The sequence below is a fragment of the Drosophila pseudoobscura genome, chromosome 4 (assembly GCF_009870125.1).
Source record: "Drosophila pseudoobscura strain MV-25-SWS-2005 chromosome 4, UCI_Dpse_MV25, whole genome shotgun sequence".
Taxonomy (NCBI): Eukaryota; Metazoa; Arthropoda; class Insecta; order Diptera; family Drosophilidae; genus Drosophila; species Drosophila pseudoobscura.
This window is the reverse complement of record NC_046681.1, coordinates 3,123,178-3,149,293: the sequence shown is the minus strand read 5'-3', so window position 1 is coordinate 3,149,293 and position 26,116 is coordinate 3,123,178. Positions and strand designations below refer to the sequence as shown.

Sequence of the window (26,116 nt, the reverse complement as noted above, 5' to 3'; positions counted from 1 at the left end):
TTCAAGGCTGCCCAGACATGGAGGCCAGAGCGAGATGGCGCGTGAGCCGCAAAGGAGGAGACAGACACGAAGGAATCCGAAACATGTGTACAGCAAAAGGGGAAAAGAAACAACCAAAGCAAACAAACAGAAGACACATGTTGGGGTCTCGATTCCAAGAACAAGAAGAGCAAAAGCCCAGAGCGACGGGGGCTTGGAGGAGACGAATCTCTGCTGGAAGATTTCGTTCGGAGCTACGATAGTATGCGTGTGCCCCCGGCACAGACACGGCTCATAGAAACTGGCGATCCCTGCAGAGCTATCATGATAATGGTATCTACATATGTACATATGTATTTTAATAACACAGCCCAACCTGTTCGGGCAGAACCGAAACAAACAAAAACCCCCTTCCCTCGTGCAGCAGGAAACTATTCAAAACAAAAGTTTGTACAAAATTCCCACGAATTCACGAACCGTGCCCTGCCTGCCCTCCCCTGTTTACAACCCTCTTTGCTGGGCCCATAAAGATTCATTTACAAGACACTTTTCTTGGGACGATTTTCCGTTTCCTTTCCATTTGCATGCGTTAAATTTTCGCATACTCATGTCGGGCGGGACGGGACCGAGACCGAGACCGAGACCGGGACCGGGACGGGCTCGACCGAATCTGACACTAGAGAAAACTACCCCTAACGGTTAACAAAAGTAAATGACCTTTAATAATGATGTTCAGCAAAATGTTCTGGACAAGAAGGGGAAAGGGTAGAAAGAACACAGAGCAGGAACTGGAAGTGGAAACGGTTGTCCCACCGATTCATCCAACTAAAACTCATCAATCTCGTACACAAACAAAAACCACACCCAGACGTAAGGAGGAGGGGACTGCAATAAAACCATTTTATATGCCAAAACCCCCCACCCCCCCCAAAGGTACAAAAACACTAAAACAAAAGCCCCGCTTCCACACCCACTCCCACCCATTGCCTTACCCTCCTTGGAGGAGTGCAATTAAAGTCGCTTCTTGAGTTTATGACGTCATAAAGTTGTAATCGAAGATGCCCCGACTACCTTCCCCCTTCCCCTTCCCCCTCCCCCACCACCAGCCACAGCAATGTAATTTATAAAATATTTTAAAATATGCACACACATATATGTACATACATATGTATAAACGTAAAAAATAATAAACAAAAATGCATAAAACTTCCGATAAAGGTGTACAGACCCATCCAAATCCGGGCAATCCACGTCCAATCCACCCTCCAACCGGCTCTTGTGGAAATCAAATCAGCTAGGGTTGCCATTGTACTATACAAACGCACATTCGTATACTACATACATGATTGTGTGGGTGTGTGTGTGTTCGTGTGTCGTGTATCTATGCGTGTATGTTGTGGGGGAGAGGAGGGTTGCCGTCTGCCTGGGGTCAATGCACAAAAATGCGTAGAACGTGCCCCGTCCGCAGCACGGTGGGGTTTTCGCACACTCGCACGCAGCCAGGCGGCAGCCAGAACTGATGCTGGGGGAGATGTGGCTGTGGCTGGGGGTGAGGGGTGTGGGGGTGTTGGTGGGCGTGTGCTGGGTCTGGCCCAAAGGTTTGTTGACCCCAAAATCAAGAGGCAGACAGCAATATGCGTAGCAGTACGCTGTGCATTGGGATTGGTATATTTCGGGGTAAGACGCAGCAGCACCGCACCCCTTAAGAGGGTGGATTGGAAACGGTGCCCGCTCCACCCCCACCACCCTACGCTGTGCTGCGATACCTTCTCTTCCGCTGAGGCATTAATAATACGGCTGACATGACTATTTATTTATTTGCAAGACACTTTCCCTAGTGCTCCCGGGTCTGGGTCTGGGTCTGGGTCTGGGCCTGGGCCTGGGGGTGGCAGACTCAGAGCCCGACCAGACAGACCAAAAAAAGGATCAAAGTCAGACGCACACGATATGCGAGTGTGGTGGAAATACAGCTTTCAGTGGCACTGCAGTGAGCCAGACGTCGGCAGACCCCAGCAACCACCCTTCCTGGAATGTAGCAGGAGCTGCGAATGCAAGGATAAAGAGCGGCAGCTGTAAAAGTTCAACAATAAAAGTAGGAAGCAACAGAGCAAAAAAAGTGAAACGAAAACGAAATGAAACTACAGACACACACACAGGGGACAAGGACTGGCTCAGGACATTGCCGTCGCTGCCGTGCCGCCATCGACAAGGGACGGGGCCAGTCCTCCGAGATCTCACACCAACCAACCACCACCAACAGGAGGAATACGGACGAGGGCAACAGACGGCATTGGACACATTTTACGGTTGTTCCACAGCGTATTATGCAAATCTCTTCAAGCAAACAAAAAATATTTTAATTTCAATTGAAAATCGCTTCGAAAGTGTCCATACCCTTACACAGGGTACTACACGATTGTGGAGATGTGAGGTTTGTAAGAAAGAAGTTATCTGACAACAGAAATCAACAATATATGTACGTTCCATATATGTACGTTCATGTTTAGTCTCATTTAGTAGGAATAAAATATTTGGAATAGACTTTACTTCAAATGTAACAACATATCATGCTCCTTTCCAGTCGTCCAACTTTGGCTTGATGGACACCGGATACCGGAATATCGATGTATTTTTACTGATAGTTGTGCAGGGTAGGGTACTAGAAGCTTCGGCCCAAAAGCAGTCCTCAGTCCCTTCCTGTTTTGCCAATTCCCATTCCAATTGTGCAGCTCAAAGAGAAGCCCGAAAGCCAGAAAAGTGTGCAGCGAGAGCAGAAACAACAAGGAAACAAGAGCGAAAAGGAAACAACAGAAGAATGCACATACATATATACATATTTATGTACATCATTTGTATATATAAAGTACGGCTGCGTCTGGGACGGGATTCGATCACGCACACAGGCAGACATACAGAAAGAGAGCGAGAGCGAGAGAGAGAGAGGGAGGGAGGAGTGTCTGTCTGGCCAGCATTGTTCGTTTACTCTTTTATTTTTTTTTGTTGATTTTGGGAATTCTAAAAATGCTCTCAGCTCCATCCTGCTGCGCTGCCTCCTCCTCCGACCGTATCGAATGCAGCCGCCAGATGACAGGTTTCTGCCTCTCATTCTCCTCCTGCCTATTCTCACTCTCATTCTCCGTATCCAGCTCTCCAGGTTTTGTCTGCTTTTATGTGCTCTTTCGAGCTGCTGCTGCCGCTGCTACTGCACAGGATGTTGGCCTGGCACGTTGTGGTGTCTGCGTGTCCGCATCTGCCTTGGTATTCGCCTTCTGCCGTTGCCATTAATATTTACTTCTGTACATGTAGTTTTCACGGCTGACACCATCCATCGAAATATTCGAATATTTGGGATCACTTTTATTACAAATGTTACTTGGCGCTATATAGCAATATGAAAATATTGATATGTCAAGTCAAGCCTCCCTCTTAACCAGCCACATGAGAACCTTTGTATCGTATTCCCAGAAATATTCCGGTTTTTTTTTTTCGATGATCCGCTCAAATGCAATTCCTTTGTTGCAACAACAAAGACAAATAAATGCAAAAATAGAGCGACGAGAGTAGCGGCAAGCGAACTGGGAGCAGCTGCCCCGCTCTCACAGCATAATACATACATATACCAAAGTACATACACATACATATATAACGCCGGTAGGCATGGCGCAAACATACATACATACATATACGTATGTAGTGCACACATGCAGCAATGTAAAAACAACTGAAAAAGGGCGCACAGCATAATAGGGGAAACAAAATGGAAGCGGAACACAGCCTAGACCAAATTGCAACAACTTTTTGCAGCCTGGCGCAAATTAGGGGGAACGCATGGAGCTGAATGAAACGAGCGACAGAGCGAGACTACTACAAGTGTGTGTGTGTGTGGAGAGGGGACGCCGCAGGGGAACGGACCACATGAGATAACGGAACATGCTTTTGCATTAGTCACCACCACCGAAAGACAGGCTTCGCTGACAAATAACAGCTGTGTGGGGTGTTTGTGAGGGAGAGTCAATGACGCTCTCCGCAAGGAGGAAGGGAGCTGCTCGCCTAGCAACCAATGAAACAAGACATAAAAATGTACATTTGAACTATTTGTAATTATTTATTAACCGAATGTATCAAATTGTACACGACGACACAACAAAACAGAACGCCAAATCTGCTGTCGGCGTTCGCTTCCGCCTTCGCTGGCTTCGACGTCTCCGTCGACGCCGCAGCGGCAGCGGCAGCGGCAGCTGCCTGTGTGTCTGTTATGTTGTCTGTGTGTGCGTGTGCAATGCATGAATTTGCATAATTTGGATTGTGGCCGGAGGGAGGCGTGGCTGTCATGGCCAAAATCAAAGTGACACTCTCTTTGGCGAAGCTTTGGAGTTCAATAAGCGTATTTATTCACTTTATTACTATATTTCACTGTATTTGTTGCTGTTTCATACAAACCTGTATTGCAGTTTATTCCCGTCGGCTGGTCTTCGGTGCCAAAAGACAAAACTGGGCGCGAAAACGCCAAGGTGTGCGTCCGAGTGTCGATGTTTTTGAGCTGCACACCGACACACGCTCAGCGCGTTGCGAAAATAATTATGTTTGCCGTTGCAGTTTTTTTTTTTTTGCTGCAGCTTCGCCTTGCCAACAGCGGTACTGGTTTGGTTTAGTTCTTTGCTTCTCTTTTGCCGCCTTTTCTGCTGCTTAAGACTTTTTGCGCGTTCAAACAAACACAGAGATACAATCACAAGACCGGCTCACTGCTGGCACAAATATTATGCTGCTCTGGGGAAAACTAAACGAATTACAAGCCCAAATTAACGAATTAACGAACAGCAGCAGAGTCAAATGCAGTGCAAAATTAACACCAAATTCGTATTTTAAAACAAAAAAAAACACGATTTAGTCGTGAGAGCAGTGTGACCGGGAATTTATCGCTAAAATATTCCGTCCTACCACTAACCATACAGTATATATACTATACTGTATGGTTAGTGGTCCTACCCTCAGAAATATACCAAAATATACCGTCTCATTAAACAAATATACCGTAAATATACTGACGAATTCAAGTTCTATTATACATATTCCTCGCTTTCGATATTCCGTCTAATATTACTAGTTATATAGATCTTTCAGCTTTGCCCACATACTTTTATCCTATTGATGAATACATTTTATACAAGGTTAACTACTTTTAATTACTTGCATTAATTGCATTTTGACTAAAACACGGTTTACAAATTAATGTTGCCATGCAACTTTGTGCATGGAATACGCATTTAACATAAGAATGGGCAATGAAAATCGTCAAAAACCGTCAAACTTGTTGCTGCAGCATTGTAGTGAAAAACATTTTTGACGGTTTTCATTGGCCGAAAGCAAAAATCGCATCGTTTCCGTTTCAAAACCGTTTCAGTTAACAAAACCGGTTCCGGTAATGTCCGCTATATTTAAAGGGTAAGTGGTAAAGGGCAAACCACATGATAAACTAAGTTTATATAGATATATTATAAGTAGTGTATGTCAAATACATATTAAAACTAACTTATCAATACCAATTTTAATACTAGTCCCGGAGTCCGTTATACTGACCACATGACATGGCAAGTACCTGCTGAAACGGGCCACGGACAGCATGTTCGGATATTGTTAATATTCCCCAATAATTGCGGCATATTCACCCTTTTTAAAGAGGCTCAGCCGAATGGTTCACCTGGTCAATGGTTGGGAAATGCAGTTCCGAATCATCACCATATGTCGATCCAAACATAATTCAAAGCTCATTGTTGCTTACCGGCTATTACCGATTCAATACCCGATTCAAGTTCGGTCATCATATTATCGACTGGATACGAGTGGTGCGCGCCCTATTTAAGGGGGTTAAGAAAAAATTATTTATAAAGAAGGCAAGCTAAATTGGCCTGGTATAGGGATCATCTATTTTTTTTTCCTCCAATGGACAAAAGTCTTGTTCTTGAACTTTTAGAAAGCATGTATATAGTGATGGGCCATCGATACTATCGATAGTGCCCTCGATGGTTTGACACCTCCAGTCTATCGCATGGGGTTGCACGTTTTTTGTTTTTTATTGTAAACAAACCCAAAGAAGAACGAGCCTAAACAAAATGGGAGCCTTAGCAGAGGTTAGTGCACAAAAACAGGAAAAAAAAATATGATAACCACTGATCCGATAACCGCAGCTTGCAGGCGACGAGAAGAATGGCGAGGGATCCCGCACCTTTGTGTTCCTGAACGAGGGACATACACTGGGCAACGCTCTGAAGACGATTATTGCCCGGTACCCAGAGGTGGACTTCTGCGGCTACACTATCCCCCATCCCACCGAGCAGAAGCTGCACTTCCGCATACAGTCACGCCGGGACCGTGCCGTAGACCTTCTCAAGCGCGGCCTCGAGGATCTGGAGGCTCTGTGCGACCACACTATAGACACCTTTGGGAAGGAGATGGATAACTTTAATGCTATGAATGCCAGAGTGGGACAAGAAAGTACATAAGTGATTTCTAAACGACGCTGCGCGCCTTTTTTGGGTCGTGATTGGGCTTCCGCAGGTGATGGTAATTAGGCAGGACCTTGCGGAGGAAGTCGATTTGCAGCGTCTGGGAGCCCTGCTTCTCGATCGCCTCGCGCTGCAGTGCCTGCTGACCATACACGATGGTGTTTTCCGGCAGCAGCTGGGCCGTGTGCATCCGTATGCCGGCCCCAATCACGCAGCCGCTTGGCACGGTAACGCCCGGGCCCACATAGCACTTGCTCTCGAACACGTTCTTATCCCCGATGCGGGTCGCCTCCACCGTGCAGCCCACCTCAAAGACGTTGTGTGTTCCAATACTGAGGATGTTGTTGGCATCCCATCTGGCCCCAACCTGCAGCCGGTGGGCGATGGTGGTGTACTCCTCCAGAATGCAGTTCTCCCCAATGATGATGGGCCCAGCCTCTGCGAAGACCGTTGCACTGGGGTGTACAACGCAGCCAGCGGAGAAGGTGATGTCACCGCGGAGGTTGCTCTCCTCGCAAACCACTGCCTTGGGCATTACCTTAATGCTGGAATGGGTTGGGGGAACATACAATATCCACTGCTTGGCTCACCACACCTGCAATAGCTGCGTTTATTTGCAAATCTCACCTGTTTTCAGAGGGCATTTTTCGCGTTTTGTTTTCCAATTTGTTTATGTTTTTCTCAGCTATCGATATCATCGATGGCTGTAAAACTGTGCGATATATCTGATCACAATTTGGTTGAGGTGAGGGGATACAAAATAAGTGACAAGCCAATGCAATAAACCTAAATCCGATCATCCTTGAGATGATTTAAAACCAAAAAAAAAACCTAATAAGCAACCTAAGCTTGGGGCAGCGAAATCCAACGCAGGATATTTTCAAACCTTCGATGGTTTTACACCGAAATGTGCTAAAAAAAACCAAAACATCGCCATTCTGTTATCGAGGTGTACGCGACTATCGAATAAGTGGATCTGATCTGATGAAATTTTGAGCAGATTTTAAGAAGATTTTTCGCGAGATCCGACAGAAAACTACACTCCTTATTAGTCATCATTGTCGAACAAAATGCCCGCTGATTTGGCTGACTTAACCTTAAGTAAGTATATTTGTTGTTTTTTAAAGAACCACATGTGCCTGCCTGCCGTCCACGTTGTCAATCGCTGCAATGTGCATCAATATTCATACTTATACGTCCGTGTGTGTATGTGTCTGCTCCTTCCTGTGCAGGCGCCCTCTTCACTTCTGAGAAAAGCGGCAGCGACGAGTCTGGAGACGGCAGCGAGGCCAAGCCCTATAAGAGCATCCTGCAGGCGATGCGCCATGCCGGCAAGGAGCCGTTCCCAACAATCTACGTGGATAGCAAGGACCCGAACGCCGCCGAGTCCTTCGAGCCGGCCGCCAAGTCCCAGCTGAAGAAGATCCAGAAGCTGTTCGTGCGCGAGGGACACAAGAACGCCGAGAAGCACCAGCGTGAGGCTGGGGATGCCGAGAAGCGCCAGCAGAACCTCGAGGAGGCGCGCAATGTTAAGATCTCGGAGGACCCCAGTTGGCCCGTGGCACGCAAAATCCGCATCATGGAGGGCACCGAGAACCGTGGATCTCGAGTGAAGATCTATGGCTGGGTGCATCGCTTGCGGCGTCAGGGAAAGGCCCTGATCTTCATCACGCTGAGGGATGGCACTGGGTTCCTGCAGTGCGTGCTCAACGACCAGCTCTGCCAGACGTACGACGCTCTCACCCTGAGCACCGAGAGCACTGTTGTTCTGTTTGGCACTCTGAAGCTGATCCCAGAGGGCAAGACCGCACCCGGCGGTCATGAGCTCAATGTAGACTACTGGGAGCTGATCGGACTGGCGCCACCGGGTGGCGCCGACGCTATACTAAATGAGGAGGCGCAGCCGGATGTCCAGCTGGACAACCGGCACATCATGATCCGTGGCGAGAACACCTCCAAGGTGCTCAAGATGCGGTCTGTGGTGATGCAGGCCTTCCGGGCGCACTATTTGGCACGTGGTTACAATGAGGTGACGCCTCCCACATTGGTGCAGACCCAGGTGGAGGGGGGCTCCACGCTGTTCAAGCTTCAATACTTCAGTGAGGAGGCCTATCTCACCCAGAGCTCGCAACTGTATCTGGAGACCTGTCTCCCGGCTTTGGGCGATGTCTTCACTATTGCCCAAAGTTATCGGGCGGAGCAGAGTCGCACTCGCCGCCATCTGGCCGAGTACACACACATAGAGGCGGAGTGTCCCTTCCTCACATTTGACGACCTCTTGGATCGCCTGGAGGACCTCGTCTGCGACGTGGTCGACCGTGTGCTGAAGTCCCCATGGGGCAATCTTGTGAAGGAGCTGAACCCCGACTTTAAGCCGCCAACGAAGCCCTTCCGACGCATGAACTATTCCGATGCCATCAAATGGCTGAAGGAGAACAACGTGACCAAGGATGACGGCACATTCTACGAGTTTGGCGAGGACATCCCAGAGGCCCCCGAGCGCAAGATGACCGATGCCATCAACGAGCCCATAATGCTGTGTCGCTTCCCGGCCGAGATCAAATCGTTCTACATGTCTCGCTGCCCGGAGGATAAGACTATTACCGAAAGCGTAGACGTGCTGCTTCCCAATGTAGGCGAAATCGTCGGGGGCTCCATGAGGATCTTCGACAGTGAGGAGCTGCTCAAGGGCTATCAGCGCGAGGGCATCGACCCCAAGCCCTATTACTGGTACACCGATCAACGCATCTACGGAACGCTTCCACATGGCGGCTATGGTCTGGGTCTGGAACGCTTCCTCTGCTGGCTACTCAACCGCTACCACATTCGCGAGGTTTGCCTCTATCCCCGTTTCCTCGACAGATGCAAGCCCTAAGCATCCAGCTATCCATCTTGCGTCAGCATTTAGACAGCAAATCCTTGAACTCAACTATTTAAAGCTTGTGCTCTATTCATAGTCTCTAACCATCTATCTGTATCTGTATCTGCATCCAGCTATCCATCTTGCGTCAGCATTTAGACAACAAATCCTTGAACTCAACTATTTACAGCTTCTGCTGTATTCATAGTCTCTAACCATCTATCTGTATCCGAAATTTTCAAAATAAAGGCCGCGCCTATGCTTGATCAGAATTTTCTGCTGTTGATTTTGAATTTTTCTCTGTCTAGTGTCGATCGGCAGAGATCCATCAGTAGCAAAGATGAGGAGATCCATTAAGAAGGGGGAATGATAGTGATAAGCCCATCGAAAGCCTCGGAAAGTCTGCCTCCGAGCCCAGCCGATTAGGAGATAGAAAAGCAGCCAAAATTGCAAAAAAAGAAAAACATATTTTTTGATAATTTTATACTGATTTGAACTCATTCTCATTCTTCTCACCATCCGGAAAACATAATTAAATCAAAGAAAATTGTTGAATATTTATCGTCTGAATGTCGTCTTTGCCCAGAAATGTCCTGCTCGTCATCATCCTCCTGCATTTCAAGTATCCGATCAGGGGAATGCATAATACTTAATTAATGCGCATTTTGCCCCTCTTTGATGCTTCATATATGTAAAGACGCCAGACGCTTGGACGATCGTTTCGCCTTGAGAATGTATGCCTTCGTATTCTGCTTTCTGGAAAGACTTTATTGACTTTACTAAATAAATATAAAAAGGCAGCCACCGGATCCGAATCAGCTCGTGATATTATCGAACAGCTGTTCGATGTCCTTGTCCACGTAGTTCTCGGAGCTGTTCATTGTCTGGGAGTCGTCAAGCTCCATGTCCTCTTCCTGAGTCTCCTCATCTTCGCCATCGTCCTCCTCATCGGCCTGTGGCACCGCCTCAACCTCGGCCATTAGGTGCTCCTTGCGGTAATGGCTGCGCAACAGGTCGCTAATGGTGGCACAGACAATCTGTCTCACCTGAGCATCGAAGCTGGGAGGGAGCCACCCGGTGCGTTCGTTGCAAATGGCGCCAGTAAGGGGGGTGGGAATCTTCTCCAGCATATCCTGAATTTTTTGGATGCGGACGTCGCAGTAGCGAAGCATGCACTGCCTGGAGCGGGGCAACTTGTGCTCGTCGAAGTAGGGATAGTCGATATTCTGGACAAGATCGCACTTTGGCTCCTCGGCCGCAGCAGCAGAGGTCATTTTCAGTTTGGCCGACTTCCTGGAGTAGACAAACTCGGAGACTCCAGTGCCAAAGCGCAGGCGAAAGTCAAAGGTCTGGTAGTGCCGACTGTTGAAATCCTTGCGCGGATCGTAGCCATAGCGCACGTACAGCGTTCGCCAGGGTCCGTTGCTGAAGTAAAAAGCTAGCGACGGTATAATGCACTTGAGCTTGTCGGTGCCCACGCCAGACTCGTACAGTAGAGCTATGCGCGTCCATATGGGGCACTCATCGAATAATTTCTGAACGCGTGCAAATTGTTCATCGGAAACGTACTTCACCTTGAGGCGTTTTAAAATTTGCGCGTCTGCCTGGGTGGGAAAGGTGTCCTGCATGTTGAATGAGATCACATCATAGCTGTCATACGTTGACTTTGTAAGCACTCCCAGTACCTCCTGCAGGCCATCCTCCGCGCCGTCGATGCGGTAGTTTCCCGTATGGACAAGGTCCACACGGGCAAACAGCTCGGGCAGGCAAAGGAGCTGACTCTGCCCGCGCCTGCAAGAAGCGGCTGTTATTCTGGTCTGACCCATCGTCTGAACCCTCGCACTCACTTGAAGAACTCCAGGTCGGTCACGTCCGTCGGCTGCGTTTGCTCCAGGGCATACGTGAGCTTCGTCGCAGCGAGGCCATTGTCACTCTGTGGCGTGGCCCACAGCGGCAAGTACTGAAAGTCACAGAGCGCTAGGACAGTCCGGGGTTATTGTCTAATAGCTGCCTGGTTAATCTCGGTACGAGAACTCACATTCAAAGGAGAAGCTGCGGCTGCAGTGCCCTAGAACGTGAACGAAATACTGTGGAGGTCGCAGCTTGTCCCGCTTATGCCGCCGCACAGTGACCGAGAGCAGGACGCCAGTCTTGTCTGTGCAATCTCCAAAGGCGGGCTTATTGTAGGGGTTTTGTGGATGAAAGCGCAGTTCCAGTCGCTTTACCTCATCGCCCAATACCTGGGAACAAGCAGATGAGAATGCAGATCGAACTGTGAGCGATTCAGCCACTTACTTTTGAAACGTTCACAATGCCGCCCAAGGTGCCCAGCATACGGTCCGGATGGACCACACGGCCAGGGTACTCAATCAATTCATATTCCTTACGGGGATTGAAACTCAACTGACGCGACATAGTTGGTTGGAATAAATTGGTTTTAAAACATTCTCAGCACGCCGCCTGACATTTTGGATGGCTTTTTTCGACCTCCCTCTCTAGGTAACTCACCTTGCAACCTTCCTAGAGATGCGTTATTTTGTATCGATAAGTCGATCAAATTTATGGCATGGCTGACTCACCTTGTTGTGCTGTCACACCGTTTCGATTTTGCGCCTATTGATTGTTTATTGTTTACGGAAAATGTCGAGCAGAAGCAGGAAACGAACGGCTGGCAGCAGCAGCAGTGCTGAGGAGCCGGACAGCGAGGAGGAGTCGAGGCTGAAGGACTTGCAGGAGCGAGATGAGTTCGCCAATCGTCTGAAGCAGCGGGATGAGGACCGCACACGCAAGGTGGTAGACTCCGCCGGTGGCCGCAAGGCTATCGAGGAAGCCACCAAACGCTTGAAGCTGGAGCACGAGGATCGGGACAAGATCGTGCCACACCTGCGCCTGCAATCGCGACGCCAGTACCTTGAAAAGCGCAAGGATGACAAAGTGGCCGAGCTGGAGGCGGATATTTTGGACGACGAGTATCTCTTCGAGGAGAGCGTGTAAGCGACTTTTCATGCTCAATGGGTAACCGTTTAGCACTAATGATCCGTTTTCCGCTTCCCAGGTTGACCAAGCGCGAGCGGGAGGAGCGCCAGTACAAAAAGCAGCTGCTGAACATCGCCAAGGAGCATGAGAAGGCGCGGGAGCTAGAGCGCGTACAGCGCTATCACATGCCGCAGGACATGAAGAAAGGCGAGCGCTGTAAGTGAATCTGCAAGCTGCGAATGCACACCTGATGTTCTTCTCTTTCTCAGCTGAGTATGTCGAGGTGGACGACTTCGAGAGGCAGCCCAATCCCGAGCAAAAGAAGTGGGAAGCCGAGCAGTTGGCCTCAGCCCGTTTCCAGTTTGGCGCCAAGGACGTCAAGGCCGAGGAGGAGTATGAGCTGCTGTTGGACGATCAGATTGATTTCATTCAGGCCCTGACGCTCGACGGCAGTCGCGAAAAGTCCTCCAGCCGCCAGCCGGAGTTAACGGAAAAAGAACGCAAACGGCTGACACTGGACGAGACGCGTCGCTCGCTGCCCGTGTATCCGTTCAAAGAGGATCTCATTGCCGCTGTTAAGGAGCATCAGGTGCTGATCATTGAGGGTGAAACCGGTTCGGGCAAGACCACCCAGGTGCCACAATACCTGATCGATGCGGGATTTACCAAGGACAAGAAAATGATTGGCTGCACGCAGCCGCGTCGCGTGGCTGCCATGTCTGTGGCGGCTCGCGTAGCCGAGGAGATGGGCGTCAAGCTGGGCAACGAGGTGGGCTACAGCATACGCTTCGAGGACTGCACCTCGGACCGAACCATCCTAAAGTACATGACGGACGGTACGCTGCATCGTGAGTTTCTCTCGGAGCCCGACTTGGCCTCATACAGTGTGATGATCATTGACGAGGCCCACGAGCGCACTCTGCATACGGACATCCTCTTTGGCCTGGTCAAGGACATTGCTCGCTTCCGGCCAGAGCTTAAGCTGCTCATATCGAGCGCCACCCTTGACGCGGACAAGTTCTCGGCCTTCTTCGATGATGCGCCGATCTTCCGCATCCCCGGAAGACGATATCCGGTGGACATATTCTACACAAAGGCGCCGGAGGCGGACTATATTGATGCCTGCTGCGTTTCTGTGCTGCAGATACACGCCACTCAACCCTTGGGCGATATATTGGTGTTTCTGACGGGTCAGGATGAGATCGAGACCTGCCAGGAGGTTTTGCAAGACCGCGTCAAGCGTCTGGGCTCGAAAATCCGCGAGCTGATCGTCATTCCCGTCTATGCCAACCTTCCAAGCGACATGCAGGCTAAAATCTTCGAGCCCACGCCCCCGAATGCCCGTAAAGTGATCCTGGCCACCAACATAGCAGAGACCTCTCTGACGATCGACAACATTGTCTATGTGATCGACCCGGGGTTTGCCAAGCAAAACAACTTCAATTCGCGCACCGGCATGGAGTCCCTGATGGTGGTTCCCATTTCGAAGGCATCGGCAAATCAGCGAGCCGGTCGAGCTGGGCGCACCGCGCCGGGCAAGTGCTTCCGTCTGTACACGGCATGGGCGTACAAGCATGAGCTGGAGGACAACACGGTGCCGGAGATACAGCGCATCAATCTGGGCAACGCAGTGCTTATGCTCAAGGCCTTGGGCATAAACGATTTGATACACTTTGACTTTTTGGATCCACCCCCTCACGAGACACTCGTCCTGGCCCTGGAACAGCTCTATGCTCTGGGTGCTCTCAATCATCATGGGGAGCTGACCAAGCTGGGTCGGCGAATGGCCGAATTTCCTGTGGATCCCATGATGGGCAAGATGTTGCTGGCCAGCGAAAAGTGAGTAGTGAAGTAATGTTGTTCCAAAGCAAAAACTTTATCTTGAAGATTCTTCCACAGGTACAAATGTTCTGAGGAGATGGTCACGATTTCGGCAATGCTGTCGGTGAACAGTGCCATCTTCTATCGGCCCAAAGACAAGATCATACACGCGGACACGGCCCGCAAGAACTTTAACCACATGCACGGCGACCACCTGAGCCTGCTGCAGGTCTACAATCAGTGGGCGGAGACGGACTACAGCACGCAGTGGTGCTACGAAAACTTCATCCAGTACCGCTCAATGAAGCGGGCGCGCGATGTCCGGGAGCAGCTGGTAGGCCTGATGCAGCGCGTCGAGATTGACATGGTCAGTTGCCTGCCGGAGACTATAAATGTGCGCAAGGCGGCCACTGCCGGATATTTCTACCATGTGGCGCGCCTCTCCAAGGGCGGCCACTACAAGACCATCAAGCACAACCAGACGGTTATGATTCATCCGAATTCTTCGCTTTTCGAGGAGCTGCCCCGCTGGGTGCTCTACCATGAGCTGGTCTTCACCTCCAAGGAGTATATGAGGCAGGTTATTGAGATCGAAAGCAAGTGGCTGCTGGAAGTGGCCCCTCATTACTACAAAGCGAAGGAGTTGGAGGACTCGACGAACAAAAAGATGCCTAAGGGCGCTGGGCGGGCCGAAATGACACAATAAATCTGTGGTTTCTCTCTTTCCAATTTTCCAATTTTATGTTTGAATCTAACTTATCGATAACACTTGATTCCGTTGTGAGGAGTAGAGTTCAAGTAAAATCCATGTGAACTGCCATTTCAAAACGTATTGTTTGGTAAAATTTGTGTGAAGAATGTAGTTCATGTATCATCAGTGATTTCATACGATGATGCGCGATGATCATTATTTTCATGCAGTGATTAGATTCCTGATCAGCATCGAATTTCTGATCGTTTCCCATCAGTGGCTCAATATGGCTGATAGAAATAAATGCCCAAATTTTTTCAAATTTACATTCAGGTGTCACTTATGGTAATTACATAAAAATGTACTTAATATACACAGTTGTACAGTTACCATGAACAAATATTAATTTAGTAGACATTGTTGTTGAGCTTTTTTTTTTGAAATTTTATAAACAAATCCGTATACTGTATGGTTAGTGATGAAACTTAAAATTAACCAGTCTTGTAGAATCCTTGACGTAGAACGATTAACCTATTATAAGCCAAGGGGGTATATCAATTTTAATTATTTAATAATGTTAGCGCAGTTTAGGTGGAAGATTCAGTGTTTTTTTTTTTGAATGAATCTATAAGAAGAATTTACAATAGTTAATATTTTCCGCCATATACCTCAAGTAGTTGAACTATTTAAATAGAGGGGTCTTAAGTGGGCTAAGTTCGGTTTTTCATCATACGAGACGCTATATTGTTGTTGAGGAACCAAAATTGAGGCAAAAAACAATCTAAGTCAAGTATTTAAAATAAGCCAGTCAAGTAGAAAATAGATTCATTAAATGGATAAAATTATGTGGACGTAGCTAACTGTTCTATCTAGCAAATAATATTCGACGGAATATCAAAATCGGGGAATATAGAACTTGAATTCGTCAGTATATTACGGTATATTTTTAAAATGAGACGGTAGGTTTTTTGTATATTTCTGAGGGTATATTAGCTGTATATTAGCGATAAATCCACGGTCACACTGCTCTCACGGCTAAAATTTTGTTTTAAAATAGAAATTGTGTGTTAATTTTTGATAATTCGCATTTCAAAGTTGTTAAAAGTAAGTTCCAACATCTTGCCGCTCACGCAATTTCAGAATTATGTTATTACGGCATAAAAACATGAACACTGCACGTTGTCGGCCAACTATGACGATCTAACCTAAAAAGTTGATGAAATTGATAAGTCTAGTCGGCTTTTTATTTACATACATATAGAAATAAATACATAGTTAGGCACATTAAGCCAATAATTTCCTTCTTACTTTCGCACAGACTATGGCTGCCCAGTTTTTCAATCGCATTGGCCAGATGGGCCTCGGAGTGGCAGTGCTCGGCGGCGTTGTTAATTCCGCATTATATAATGTGGAGGGGGGCCATCGAGCTGTGATCTTTGATCGTTTCACCGGCATCAAGGAGCACGTAGTTGGCGAGGGCACGCACTTCTTCATACCATGGGTGCAGCGACCCATCATTTTCGACATACGCTCTCAGCCCCGCAACGTTCCAGTCATCACGGGCAGCAAGGATTTGCAGAATGTTAACATTACACTGCGTATCCTGTACCGTCCCATACCCGATCAGCTGCCAAAGATTTACACGATTTTGGGCCAGGACTACGATGAGCGTGTCCTGCCATCCATTGCTCCTGAGGTGCTGAAGGCGGTCGTCGCTCAATTCGATGCCGGAGAGCTGATTACTCAGCGCGAGGTGAGTTTTGATAGAAACGATAATATGCTTTTTGCTAATCTTTGTGCCCAACCTCCAGATGGTTTCGCAGCGCGTATCACAGGAGCTGACCTTGCGCGCCAATCAGTTCGGGTTCATTCTGGACGACATCTCTCTGACACACTTGACCTTTGGCCGTGAGTTCACGCTGGCCGTTGAGATGAAACAAGTTGCCCAGCAGGAGGCAGAGAAGGCCCGCTTCGTTGTGGAGAAGGCCGAACAGCAGAAGCTAGCATCGATCATTTCGGCCGAGGGTGATGCCGCCGCTGCCGGTTTGCTGGCCAAATCGTTCGGCGAGGCTGGTGACGGTTTGGTCGAGCTGCGTCGTATTGAAGCCGCCGAGGACATTGCTTACCAACTGTCAAGATCCCGTGGCGTTGCCTACTTGCCCAGTGGCCAGAACACGCTCCTGAATCTGCCCTCGACCATTGCGCAGTAGCTCGGCGCGTCTAGTTCCGTTAAGTTGTAACTACCTTTAGCATTTACTAAGTACTTTTCAATTTGTTTCCGCTGAAATACGCACTATTGTAATGTGCCCACTGACTGACTGGAATAATGAAGCGAAACAACCAAAAAATTTGTCCCTTGTCAATGGTTTTTCCCCACTCTTCCTTATTATGCTTGGATCGATTGTCGCAGCGTGTGCCTCAATGTGGCTCAACTTTCGTTGTCTCCCTGTGAGCTGTTTAGGCCCACCCCGCGAATTGGTTTATAAAATCGAGATCTATCCAAACTGAATCCAGTTAATCAATGAAACCTAAACCTAAACAACAAGAGATGTTGGTTATGTGAAGAAACAATACAATAAATAATACACATTATTTGCATAGCTTGAAGTTTAATCCCTGGACTGTGTACGTTTATGCACTTGAACTGCGAGTAAGATGTGGGCAGAGTCTGGGCTATCTCATTGGATGCTTGTCAAGCTGTTTCGGCTTAATATTAATTAATCCTCCAAAAGGCGATGCACACAACATTCAACATTATTTTGCTTACTTGTGGCTCTCCCTTGTGTTCTTTTGCTGGTTTTGTCTGATTATGCAGGCCCTACTTAAAGGCGCCATCTCATTCTCATGAGCGCATGCATAATAGTCAGTCTTTTCTATGCTCTCCCTACTCAAGTCAGCCATAAATCAAATTGTAGAAAAGTCTCCCCCATTGGACCCCATCATTCAGCACTCGCCCAGGAGGTGAGCACATATTTGTGGGTGGTTTGTTGCCTGAATGGGTGTTGGGGGTTGGTTGGGAATGCTCTCAACGCATTACAATCAGAAGCAGAGCCCAACAGGGCATGGAATAAAAATCTGTTGATTCAGTCAAGTGATTTGCCAAAGTGGCTTCGTTGAAATGTCAGGCACACTCTCCTCGGCGCGTAGCAACAGTTGGCCAACAACCCACCCCCTGCTGAACAATCCAACAATCAGCTCCACATCCCCATCCCAGGCTCAACAGGATATGGAACTCTTTGACGTCACCGGCATAGTGGAGTGGAAGATAACACGAGCGGATCGGGCCTCCCGGACCACGTCACAGTTGATGCTCTGAAAACCTGTTTTCAAAAGCGCGAAAAACGTACGAATGGAATAATGGTAAATGTCTCGTTTTCTATGAATTTCAAAAAATCGCTGCCCGGTGTGACGTGACTCATGACGGGGGATTCCTGGACCGCACTCGCACGGTCCCCATAAAACGATACCTGGGAACGGCGCTTGGAGGATCGTGCGCAGAATTCAAACCATTCTGAGAGGTCTTTCAATTTTAAATGGGCTACTATTAATTAATTATTAATATAATTGTATTAATTTATTGGATTTTATTGGAAAGAAAAAGTTTCCATAAACTTCTTAGATCTGCCCATTCTAGTTCGTCAGTAGCTTCCAAGAACATAATTCAAGATCGAGCTGTCCCAGCTCTGAACCATTCCATTCAGAGGGGTCTTCTTACAGCTTTGACTGGGCCCGAGTTTAATGTCCTGCTACTGAGTCACGCGCAAATTAATGCATGTTCCAAAATAACAACCAAAAAATCACCAGAAGAGCGCAATAACAAATCAAAGAGAATCGCACAAACAAGTTGAGAATGTTGCAGTCCGGAGCCACGGCCGAGCGGCTTGAACCGGTCCTGCTTGGGCCGTACCCGTGCCCGATGCGGTGGCTGTGGGCTGCTGCTGGGCTTTAAAAGCCTTGGCCAAGTGCGAGCAGCGCTCAGTTGACAAGCGAACGCCGAGCTCCGAACACTACACCGAACACCGCGCACCGAGCACCAAGTGGGTCCATCACAGCTCAGAAAGCAGCGCAATAGACCAAAAGATTTAGTTCGAAACGGAAACAAAGCGCGACAAGTGCTAATAATTAAAGGCACTTACCTAAAGTACACGGTGAGTGGCTCTATATACAATATTTGCATGGACGAATGGACATGTGCGAGTACATACATATGTATGTGCGTGCAAACACTTAAAGTGCTCTGGCAACATAATTACTGCAACTGTATGGAAATGGACACACAATTCTATACGTATACGCAGTGGTGTACCGAGTGCTTTGATGCGAAGGCATCTCGAAGCACATAGCCCCACGCGTCTATCCCAATTTTAAGTATATGCGGAATTCCTTGGCTTTACTGCTTTTGGGGCTTTTGGATTTACAAGTTGTGTATCTGTGAAATAAGTTTTTCATCTTTAGTCACGGGCTAAAAGTGGCTGCCTCCAATGCCAACTTGTTTGCGTTGCTTAAAAGTGAATTAAATCGAGTAAAATACGAACAAACTCATTAATGCAAAAACCAGCCTGCAATTCTAATTATTAAATAAATTACACTGAGCCGAAAGTAGTGCCAAATATGTGTAACTATTTAAGCGACAATGCAAAACTCACAACTCATAAAAATCTGAGATTCCCCACATAGGTATAAACATTATTTCACGGTCATTCGGTTGGGGTAGGGTATGTACAAGTCGCAGTGACCCCATACCTAAAAAAATTCGTTGTTGGGCCGCAGCTGCTGTGCTGATTAGCATTATCAATACATATTCACTACATTTACTAACAAAACTTGATATCAACATTCAGGCTTTTCCCATTGCCTACCTAAACCGCTCAGAGCATCGACTTCACTTAGTCTTTAAATTGCAACGAACCTAAAATGAGCGACCTAGCCACTAATACCACTAACAAACCCCAGCAAACTAACGGTAACGGTAATGGTAACGCTAAAGCTAACGCCAAGGTGGAAGATAAGCTGGATCCCAAGGTCTCGGTATGTCGAGCAAAGAGACACATAGATCCATTCAGTACTTACCAGTGTCCCGCTCTTTCTACTTAAAGATCGACATGGAGGCCCCGGAGTTCAAAGACTTTGCCAAATCAATGGTGGATTATATAGCCGAATATTTGGAGAACATACGAGACAGGTAAGCGATCTAACGAGCGGGACAGACAGAGAGTGAGTAAGCGTGTATCGGAGTGTTTCAATTAAATTTAATTTAAACACACAGATACAGATGTGATACATATTGGCCTGACCTCAGCGTGCGGTGCGGCGCGGTGTTAATTTGAAAGTTCGTTCTGTTTGATACAGAGCAAGTGAATGACATTTAGCACATGCAAAGGTATATATAGTCATTGGAAAGTCTCTACGATCCGACCTTTGCTTTGTTGCATATCCAGCTCGCTCTCAGCGGCCTTCCTAGTTCTCTAAGGCTAAACACTTTCATTTTTGAACACGCTTTTTTTTGTTTTCCTACTATCTATAACTTTACTACTGCTCTTGGCCAAACCAAATGAAGCTAATCGTTTATTACAGCATTAAATAGGTTTTAATGTTGGCGTTTCAAGGGCGTCTTTGTACGTGTCTTACGTGTATGCCACGGGCAATAATGATTGCCGTTCCATTGTTCTTTGGTAAATCTAACGGTTTCTTTTTGACTCTCCATTGCCTTGAATATACATATACATATATATTCATTCATGTATCGTGTTGGATAATGTATATAACAGACTTTGAATTAGCAGCTGAGCTTGTACCAGTTGCTAGAAACTTACTTAAAAAAGACTCCACCCAACCTTAAACATTGTTCCACTTCTCGGCATCCAAAAATGTTCATTCTCCCGAATGTATACATACTGTATTTTGTTCACTACTTTCTAGAAAGAACATGGGTAAATGAAGGTAATTCCATTATCTTGTCTTCGCCCACTTCTGTACACCCATACTATTGATTTCTTATTTACAACTGGCAACAATCTGGGGATGCGATGCTGCTGTTGCGAGTATCTACACACACAATATAGATGCTTGGGGTTTGGTTTGGTGTGAGGATAACTAAGTTTCAAATGCAATTAGTAGAAAGCGTTTGCTGAATAGATGGGTAGACAACTGGCTAATGTAATTTTCCTCTTTGCAGACGGGTCTTGCCTGAGGTGAAGCCCGGCTACTTAAAGCCTCTGATTCCGGATACAGCGCCCGAGAAGCCAGAGAACTGGCAGGACGTGATGCAGGACATCGAGCGAGTGATTATGCCGGGGGTGACGCACTGGCACAGTCCCAAGTTTCACGCCTACTTCCCGACGGCAAACTCGTATCCGGCCATTGTGGCGGACATGCTGAGTGGAGCGATCGCCTGCATAGGGTTCACCTGGATCGCAAGTCCCGCCTGCACCGAGCTGGAGGTGGCGATGATGGATTGGCTTGGTAAGATGATCGATTTGCCTTCCGAGTTCCTGGCCTGTTCGGGCGGTAAGGGAGGCGGCGTCATCCAGGGCACCGCCAGTGAGTCCACTTTGGTGGCCTTGCTGGGCGCCAAAGCAAAGAAGGTTAAGGAGGTCCAGGCCCAGCATCCAGATTGGGATGAGCACACCATCATTGGCAAACTCGTCGGCTACTGTTCTGACCAGGCGCATTCTTCCGTGGAGAGAGCGGGACTTCTGGGTGGGGTCAAGCTGCGTTCGGTGCCGTCGGAGAAGAGTCGCTTGCGGGGCGAGGCTCTGGAAAAGGCCATCGAGCAGGATCTGGAGGATGGCCTGATACCTTTCTATGCTGTTGTCACCCTAGGCACGACCAATTCGTGCGCTTTCGACCGCCTGGACGAATGTGGTCCAGTGGGAAACAAGCACAAGGTGTGGATCCATGTGGATGCCGCCTACGCAGGCTCTGCATTCATCTGTCCAGAGTACCGGCATCTGATGAAGGGCATCGAGGCGGCCGACTCGTTCAACTTTAATCCCCACAAGTGGATGCTGGTCAACTTCGATTGCTCGGCAATGTGGCTAAAGGACCCCAGCTGGGTTGTGAACGCCTTTAATGTGGATCCACTCTACCTGAAGCACGATATGCAAGGCTCTGCTCCGGACTACCGCCACTGGCAAATTCCCCTCGGACGACGGTTCCGCGCCCTCAAGCTCTGGTTCGTCCTGCGGCTGTATGGTGTCGAGAACCTGCAGGCACACATCCGCCGCCACTGTAACTTTGCCACACAGTTCGGGGAGCAGTGCGTCGCTGACAAGCGCTTCGAGCTGGCCGCAGAAGTGAACATGGGCCTCGTCTGTTTCCGGCTCAAGGGCAGCAACGAGCGCAACGAGGCTCTGCTAAAGCGCATTAATGGCCGAGGAAATATCCACATGGTGCCGGCGAAGATACAGGATGTGTACTTCCTGCGAATGGCCGTCTGCTCGCGCTTCACTCAATCCGAAGACATGGTGTACTCTTGGAAGGAGGTCGCCGCCGCCGCCGACGAGATGGATGCTGAGCAGTAAGTCCAGCTCAGCCTTTGGGTTGTGACATGTTTAGGGAATTTACATCGCAATAAGATGGACCGGGAACTACCGTTCATCGCCACATCACTATTTAGTATCTTATCATCGTATCGTTGTCGTTGTTGTTAATGCTTTAAATGTATATTATGCTACTTTTAATTAAATTGATCTGCTTAAAAAAACAAATTGTAACTAAATTTGGTAATTTTGACTAGGATTTGTTTTGTACCGACTTGGGAAGCCAATTCCATCAGATGTATTGCTTGATGTTGTAGTATTCGATAATTCGCTGCGCTTCTCGTATGCCACTGGATCGCGCTGCATCGATGGTGCCGAAGCCATGCAGAGCCGTCGCATCGCCGGCAAAGAGCAGACTGGGAGCTTTTCCACCCAGCGGAGCAGCCAGACGCTGGACATCGCGGGCACTGCTGCAGGTGGAAAAGTACGGACGCCCTCCGAGATAGCAGGCGGAGGTGCTCCATTTGGAGCGCAGAATTTCCTGGGGATAGGGCACCAGAGGGTTGCTAATACATTTCCTCAGCAGCGTTGTTATTTGTTCCAAGAGCCTGGTGTCCGGCAGCTTCTCAATCTCTTCGTAGTATCCACCACCTACGCGCACCTCCAGCACATGCTGGCTACTGGGTACCTGAGATATTTCCACTACCTGTTGTGTCCAGCTCCGTTCGGCTTGGGGATCGGTCACGCGATTGATAAGCGTGCCAAGGGGTCGCAGGTTTCTTCTGAGCCACAGGCGTATGGGTAGATTGTAGGAGAGATAGATCTTGACGGGGCTACCGAATCCCAGGTTGCGTATGGCCATCATCTTTTCCTGCGGCAGCGAAGGTCTGAACAGGATGCCAGCGAAGTTCTTTAGCACACCCAGGGGCAAAGTGCAAATGATGTGATCTGCATTGTACAAACTTCCGTCAAGGCAGCCAACGCTATTGTGGTGTCCGAGTGCCGACGGCGTCCATTGTATCTGACCAACGGGCTTGCCCGTTTGCAGCTGCTCCTTGCCCAGACGTTGGGTCAGCTCGTCCACAATATTGTCCAGGCCGGTGGGCACATAGATGGGATCCGGTTGCACGGGGCAGCTGGTAATATGATCTATGTTGACGTACTCCAAGCAGCAGCCCAGGACGCTGCTAAATTCCTTGAACAGCGACTGGAAGATCTCCCTGGCCGTATTTTGCTCTTCTGGCTTAAAAGAGAGTTCGATCGCCTTGTTGCTCTCTGTCCTAAAATAGGCCATCACGTTGTCCAGCGAGTGAAGGTCACTGCCAGTCTTGACTTTGTCGGAGACCTTCAAGCCTCCACACAGCTGACGGAATAGAGCATCGATCAGGTCAACCATGACTGGATTAACTTTATTCTGGTCGTGGTCTATTTGGACGTACTCGGGCCTGTCCGGTTGCTTAATCCGCTTGCCCAACCCCTCGACATTACGCAGCAATTCATACGTTGAGTCTTGAGAGCCATCGATGGGCACCCATTTGGCACCCAGTTCGCAAAAGGTGTCGCCAAAGCGCTGCGAGTTGATGCGCCCTCCGTAGCGTTCGGTGGCCTCCAGGACAACAGTCCTCCGAAAACCATGCGACAGCAAGTGCTGAGCGGCCGATAGACCAGCCAGACCGGCGCCTATAACCACGATCCTGGCATTTTGACGGGCCGACTCCAGGTCCAGATTGCCGATGGCGTGGCCGTGGTTCTGGTTACTGAGATCCGATTGGAGTGCCGTGGCATTGTATAAGCTGCGTCTGGCGGATAGTTTGTAACTGCAGACAAGAGGATGTTGATTACATTTCAGTATGCGCCGCATTTCGGTAGCATCCGCGTCCGCTTGCCAAGGTGATTCCTGCAGCAACACTTACCATTGCATAGCAAGCGATACTTTGCAATTTGGAGTGTGCTGTGCTGATGTGCCTAGATGAAAAAAACAAAATATAATATACAATTTTGAACAGATGTTTCCTTCATAATGATTGAAAGAACTTAACCCATTTAACCCCCCATTTATTTAGGCAGCTGTGCAACTGGAGTTGAACCGCGGAAAATAATACTGTATGTAAATTGTTCTTATAGATCCAGTTTTTAATCCTTTTTTAACAAACATTACAATAAAAATTAAACCGAATATCAAAATCGAGGAATATGACTTCCAATCATGGGCAATGAACGATTAACCCATTGTCGACCAGATCTCAGATCTCTTTTGCCGGAGTCCATCCGCAGCGTCGTTTTCAGAAGTTAAAAAAAAAGAAAATGTTTTTAAATACGATATTGCGAAAACTATAGATATCTCAGTTGACTTTATGAGTTCATCCATATTTGAATTTGCCAATACTTTTGGCCAACTATAAGTTTCCCTCCCAATATTATAATATTATTTTTTTTTATTATTACTATATACTATACTATATTATATTTCTATAAGTCCTCTTGCATTAAGCAATAGGTTTGGTCTCCTTAATATTATTTACCTGTGTTGTTAAGATACGATATATGTATGCAATGTACGGATTCAAAGCTTAATAAAACCAAACGAAAAAAATATCAATATTTGAAAATAAATACCTACAAAAATGATCAATTTTGAATTTGAAAACTTAATATTTTTACGAAGGTAAGCTGTAACGGCAAGTTGTTGTGTACGATTTCTAACTGCATTTATCAGCTTTTCAGTACAACCAGATGTAACATACTTAAGTTATGGGAAAAAAAGCACAACCTCTGAAAAAAACATTAACAAAACATTTTAAACCACACTTTTAAAAAAAACCCGATGATTCATAAAATATTTGTAAGGCCGCAAATCATTCAGAAATCAATATTGTCAATATTGTTGCCAAGTGTTATAGTTTCTAATATCTAATTTTTACAATATATTTTATATGTCGTTTGGTATTGCTCTTCACATCTGTCTCTCTTTTTTCTATTTTTCTCACACTAACAGCCGTTTGTAACCAACTTGAATCAGTGTAATATCACAGGAGTCTGGATACAACTTTTGGCTAATTTATTGATCGGCTATTGATGCTGGTCAAGAATATATATATTTTATGGGGTCGGAAACGCCTTCCTTCTGGACGTTACACACATCCACTTTCACCACAAATCTAATATAGCTCTATATTAACTAATCTTATATAGTTTGAGTGTTGATTATTTTGTTGTTTAAGTCGTTGCAATAACAGAATAGAGGGCAAAGTGCTGTATGGTAATACATTGGCACGATGTAAAAGGTGGATTTTATCTTGAACTTAGATAAAGAAATATTGGAGAACGTATACTAAACAAATCTCGGGAAAATTTAAGAGGCAGTCAAGTCGAGTCAAATATGAAAAAATTTAAAAAATTAGATTAGATGATTAGATACTAATCCATCCATATATTTCATATCTTAGACATGTGAGATACGAAAATATCTACGAAAATAATTATTCTTCAGAAAAATTAATTAATTAAGTTTGCTATAAATTATTTCCAATGTTAAGGTTATAAAATGGGTATTTTACAAAAATAAAAAAACTAGAGCAGGCTTATAATTGATATGTTTCTTTCGTTTTTTTTAATTATATGAGATTAAAAATTAAAAATATAAAAATATTTTTTTTTTAAATTATATGAGATTAAAAATTGAATATAAAAAATTTGTATATTCATTAAATACATTACCCATTAAACGTTCTTCACTGATCCAAAAAATATACAAATATAGGAAAACATATTAAATATAAAAATATGCACCGGAAAAAGTTCAACT

At 46.9% G+C, this 26,116-nt stretch overlaps 9 protein-coding genes across 11 annotated transcripts in view; 5 read left to right on the top strand and 4 right to left on the bottom strand.

The window, feature by feature from the left end:
* The window catches only part of brat (brain tumor), a 31,779-nt gene extending 26,860 nt beyond the window's left edge, over positions 1 to 4,919 (bottom strand). For both annotated transcript variants that reach the window (XM_033379634.1, XM_033379639.1), the window contains exon 1: positions 4,420 to 4,919. The gene's annotated coding sequence lies outside the window, so the exon portion shown is untranslated. The remainder of the gene's footprint in view (positions 1 to 4,419) is intronic.
* A 1,039-nt stretch (positions 4,920 to 5,958) lies between these two features.
* Polr1D (RNA polymerases I and III subunit AC2 l(2)37Cg) lies at positions 5,959 to 6,495 on the top strand. Its single transcript, XM_001352245.4, has 2 exons — positions 5,959 to 6,107; positions 6,165 to 6,495. Exons 1-2 carry the CDS (start codon positions 6,090 to 6,092, stop codon positions 6,477 to 6,479), a joined length of 333 nt encoding a protein of 110 aa, XP_001352281.2. The 5' UTR covers positions 5,959 to 6,089; the 3' UTR covers positions 6,480 to 6,495.
* On the bottom strand, positions 6,417 to 7,302 carry DCTN6-p27 (dynactin subunit 6). The gene is made up of 2 exons (XM_001352244.4): positions 7,110 to 7,302; positions 6,417 to 7,027 (listed from the first exon to the last, which is right to left on the bottom strand). The coding sequence occupies exons 1-2, from the start codon at positions 7,280 to 7,282 to the stop codon at positions 6,487 to 6,489; spliced, it is 714 nt and encodes a 237-aa protein (XP_001352280.4). The 5' UTR covers positions 7,283 to 7,302; the 3' UTR covers positions 6,417 to 6,486.
* A 141-nt stretch (positions 7,303 to 7,443) lies between these two features.
* AsnRS (asparagine--tRNA ligase) lies at positions 7,444 to 9,614 on the top strand. The gene is made up of 2 exons (XM_001352243.4): positions 7,444 to 7,583; positions 7,715 to 9,614. Exons 1-2 carry the CDS (start codon positions 7,553 to 7,555, stop codon positions 9,355 to 9,357), a joined length of 1,674 nt encoding a protein of 557 aa, XP_001352279.2. The 5' UTR covers positions 7,444 to 7,552; the 3' UTR covers positions 9,358 to 9,614.
* Positions 9,615 to 9,818: 204 nt separating this feature from the next.
* Positions 9,819 to 11,856, bottom strand: l(2)37Cd (general transcription factor IIIC subunit l(2)37Cd). Its single transcript, XM_001352242.4, has 4 exons — positions 11,638 to 11,856; positions 11,381 to 11,582; positions 11,190 to 11,319; positions 9,819 to 11,133 (listed from the first exon to the last, which is right to left on the bottom strand). Exons 1-4 carry the CDS (start codon positions 11,755 to 11,757, stop codon positions 10,158 to 10,160), a joined length of 1,428 nt encoding a protein of 475 aa, XP_001352278.1. The 5' UTR covers positions 11,758 to 11,856; the 3' UTR covers positions 9,819 to 10,157.
* A 48-nt stretch (positions 11,857 to 11,904) lies between these two features.
* Positions 11,905 to 14,968, top strand: l(2)37Cb (lethal (2) 37Cb). The gene is made up of 4 exons (XM_001352241.4): positions 11,905 to 12,332; positions 12,398 to 12,534; positions 12,588 to 14,157; positions 14,218 to 14,968. Exons 1-4 carry the CDS (start codon positions 11,983 to 11,985, stop codon positions 14,843 to 14,845), a joined length of 2,685 nt encoding a protein of 894 aa, XP_001352277.1. The 5' UTR covers positions 11,905 to 11,982; the 3' UTR covers positions 14,846 to 14,968.
* An 837-nt stretch (positions 14,969 to 15,805) lies between these two features.
* Positions 15,806 to 17,422, top strand: Phb1 (prohibitin l(2)37Cc). The gene is made up of 3 exons (XM_001352240.4): positions 15,806 to 15,934; positions 16,149 to 16,583; positions 16,642 to 17,422. The coding sequence occupies exons 2-3, from the start codon at positions 16,152 to 16,154 to the stop codon at positions 17,038 to 17,040; spliced, it is 831 nt and encodes a 276-aa protein (XP_001352276.1). The 5' UTR covers positions 15,806 to 15,934; positions 16,149 to 16,151; the 3' UTR covers positions 17,041 to 17,422.
* A 1,392-nt stretch (positions 17,423 to 18,814) lies between these two features.
* Ddc (aromatic-L-amino-acid decarboxylase) lies at positions 18,815 to 22,539 on the top strand. 2 transcript variants are annotated; one of them, XM_001352239.4, is made up of 4 exons: positions 18,847 to 18,978; positions 19,672 to 19,858; positions 19,927 to 20,012; positions 21,006 to 22,539. In XM_001352239.4, the coding sequence occupies exons 2-4, from the start codon at positions 19,745 to 19,747 to the stop codon at positions 22,351 to 22,353; spliced, it is 1,548 nt and encodes a 515-aa protein (XP_001352275.2). In that variant the 5' UTR covers positions 18,847 to 18,978; positions 19,672 to 19,744; the 3' UTR covers positions 22,354 to 22,539. The 2 variants fall into 2 exon arrangements, with proteins under 2 accessions (XP_015044415.1, XP_001352275.2); XM_015188929.2 differs by lacking the exon at positions 19,672 to 19,858 and having other exon boundaries at positions 18,815 to 18,978.
* On the bottom strand, positions 22,470 to 24,359 carry LOC4811692 (protein anon-37Cs). Its single transcript, XM_001352238.4, has 2 exons — positions 24,225 to 24,359; positions 22,470 to 24,128 (listed from the first exon to the last, which is right to left on the bottom strand). The coding sequence occupies exons 1-2, from the start codon at positions 24,230 to 24,232 to the stop codon at positions 22,604 to 22,606; spliced, it is 1,533 nt and encodes a 510-aa protein (XP_001352274.3). The 5' UTR covers positions 24,233 to 24,359; the 3' UTR covers positions 22,470 to 22,603.
* Between the last annotated feature and the right edge of the window lie 1,757 nt (positions 24,360 to 26,116).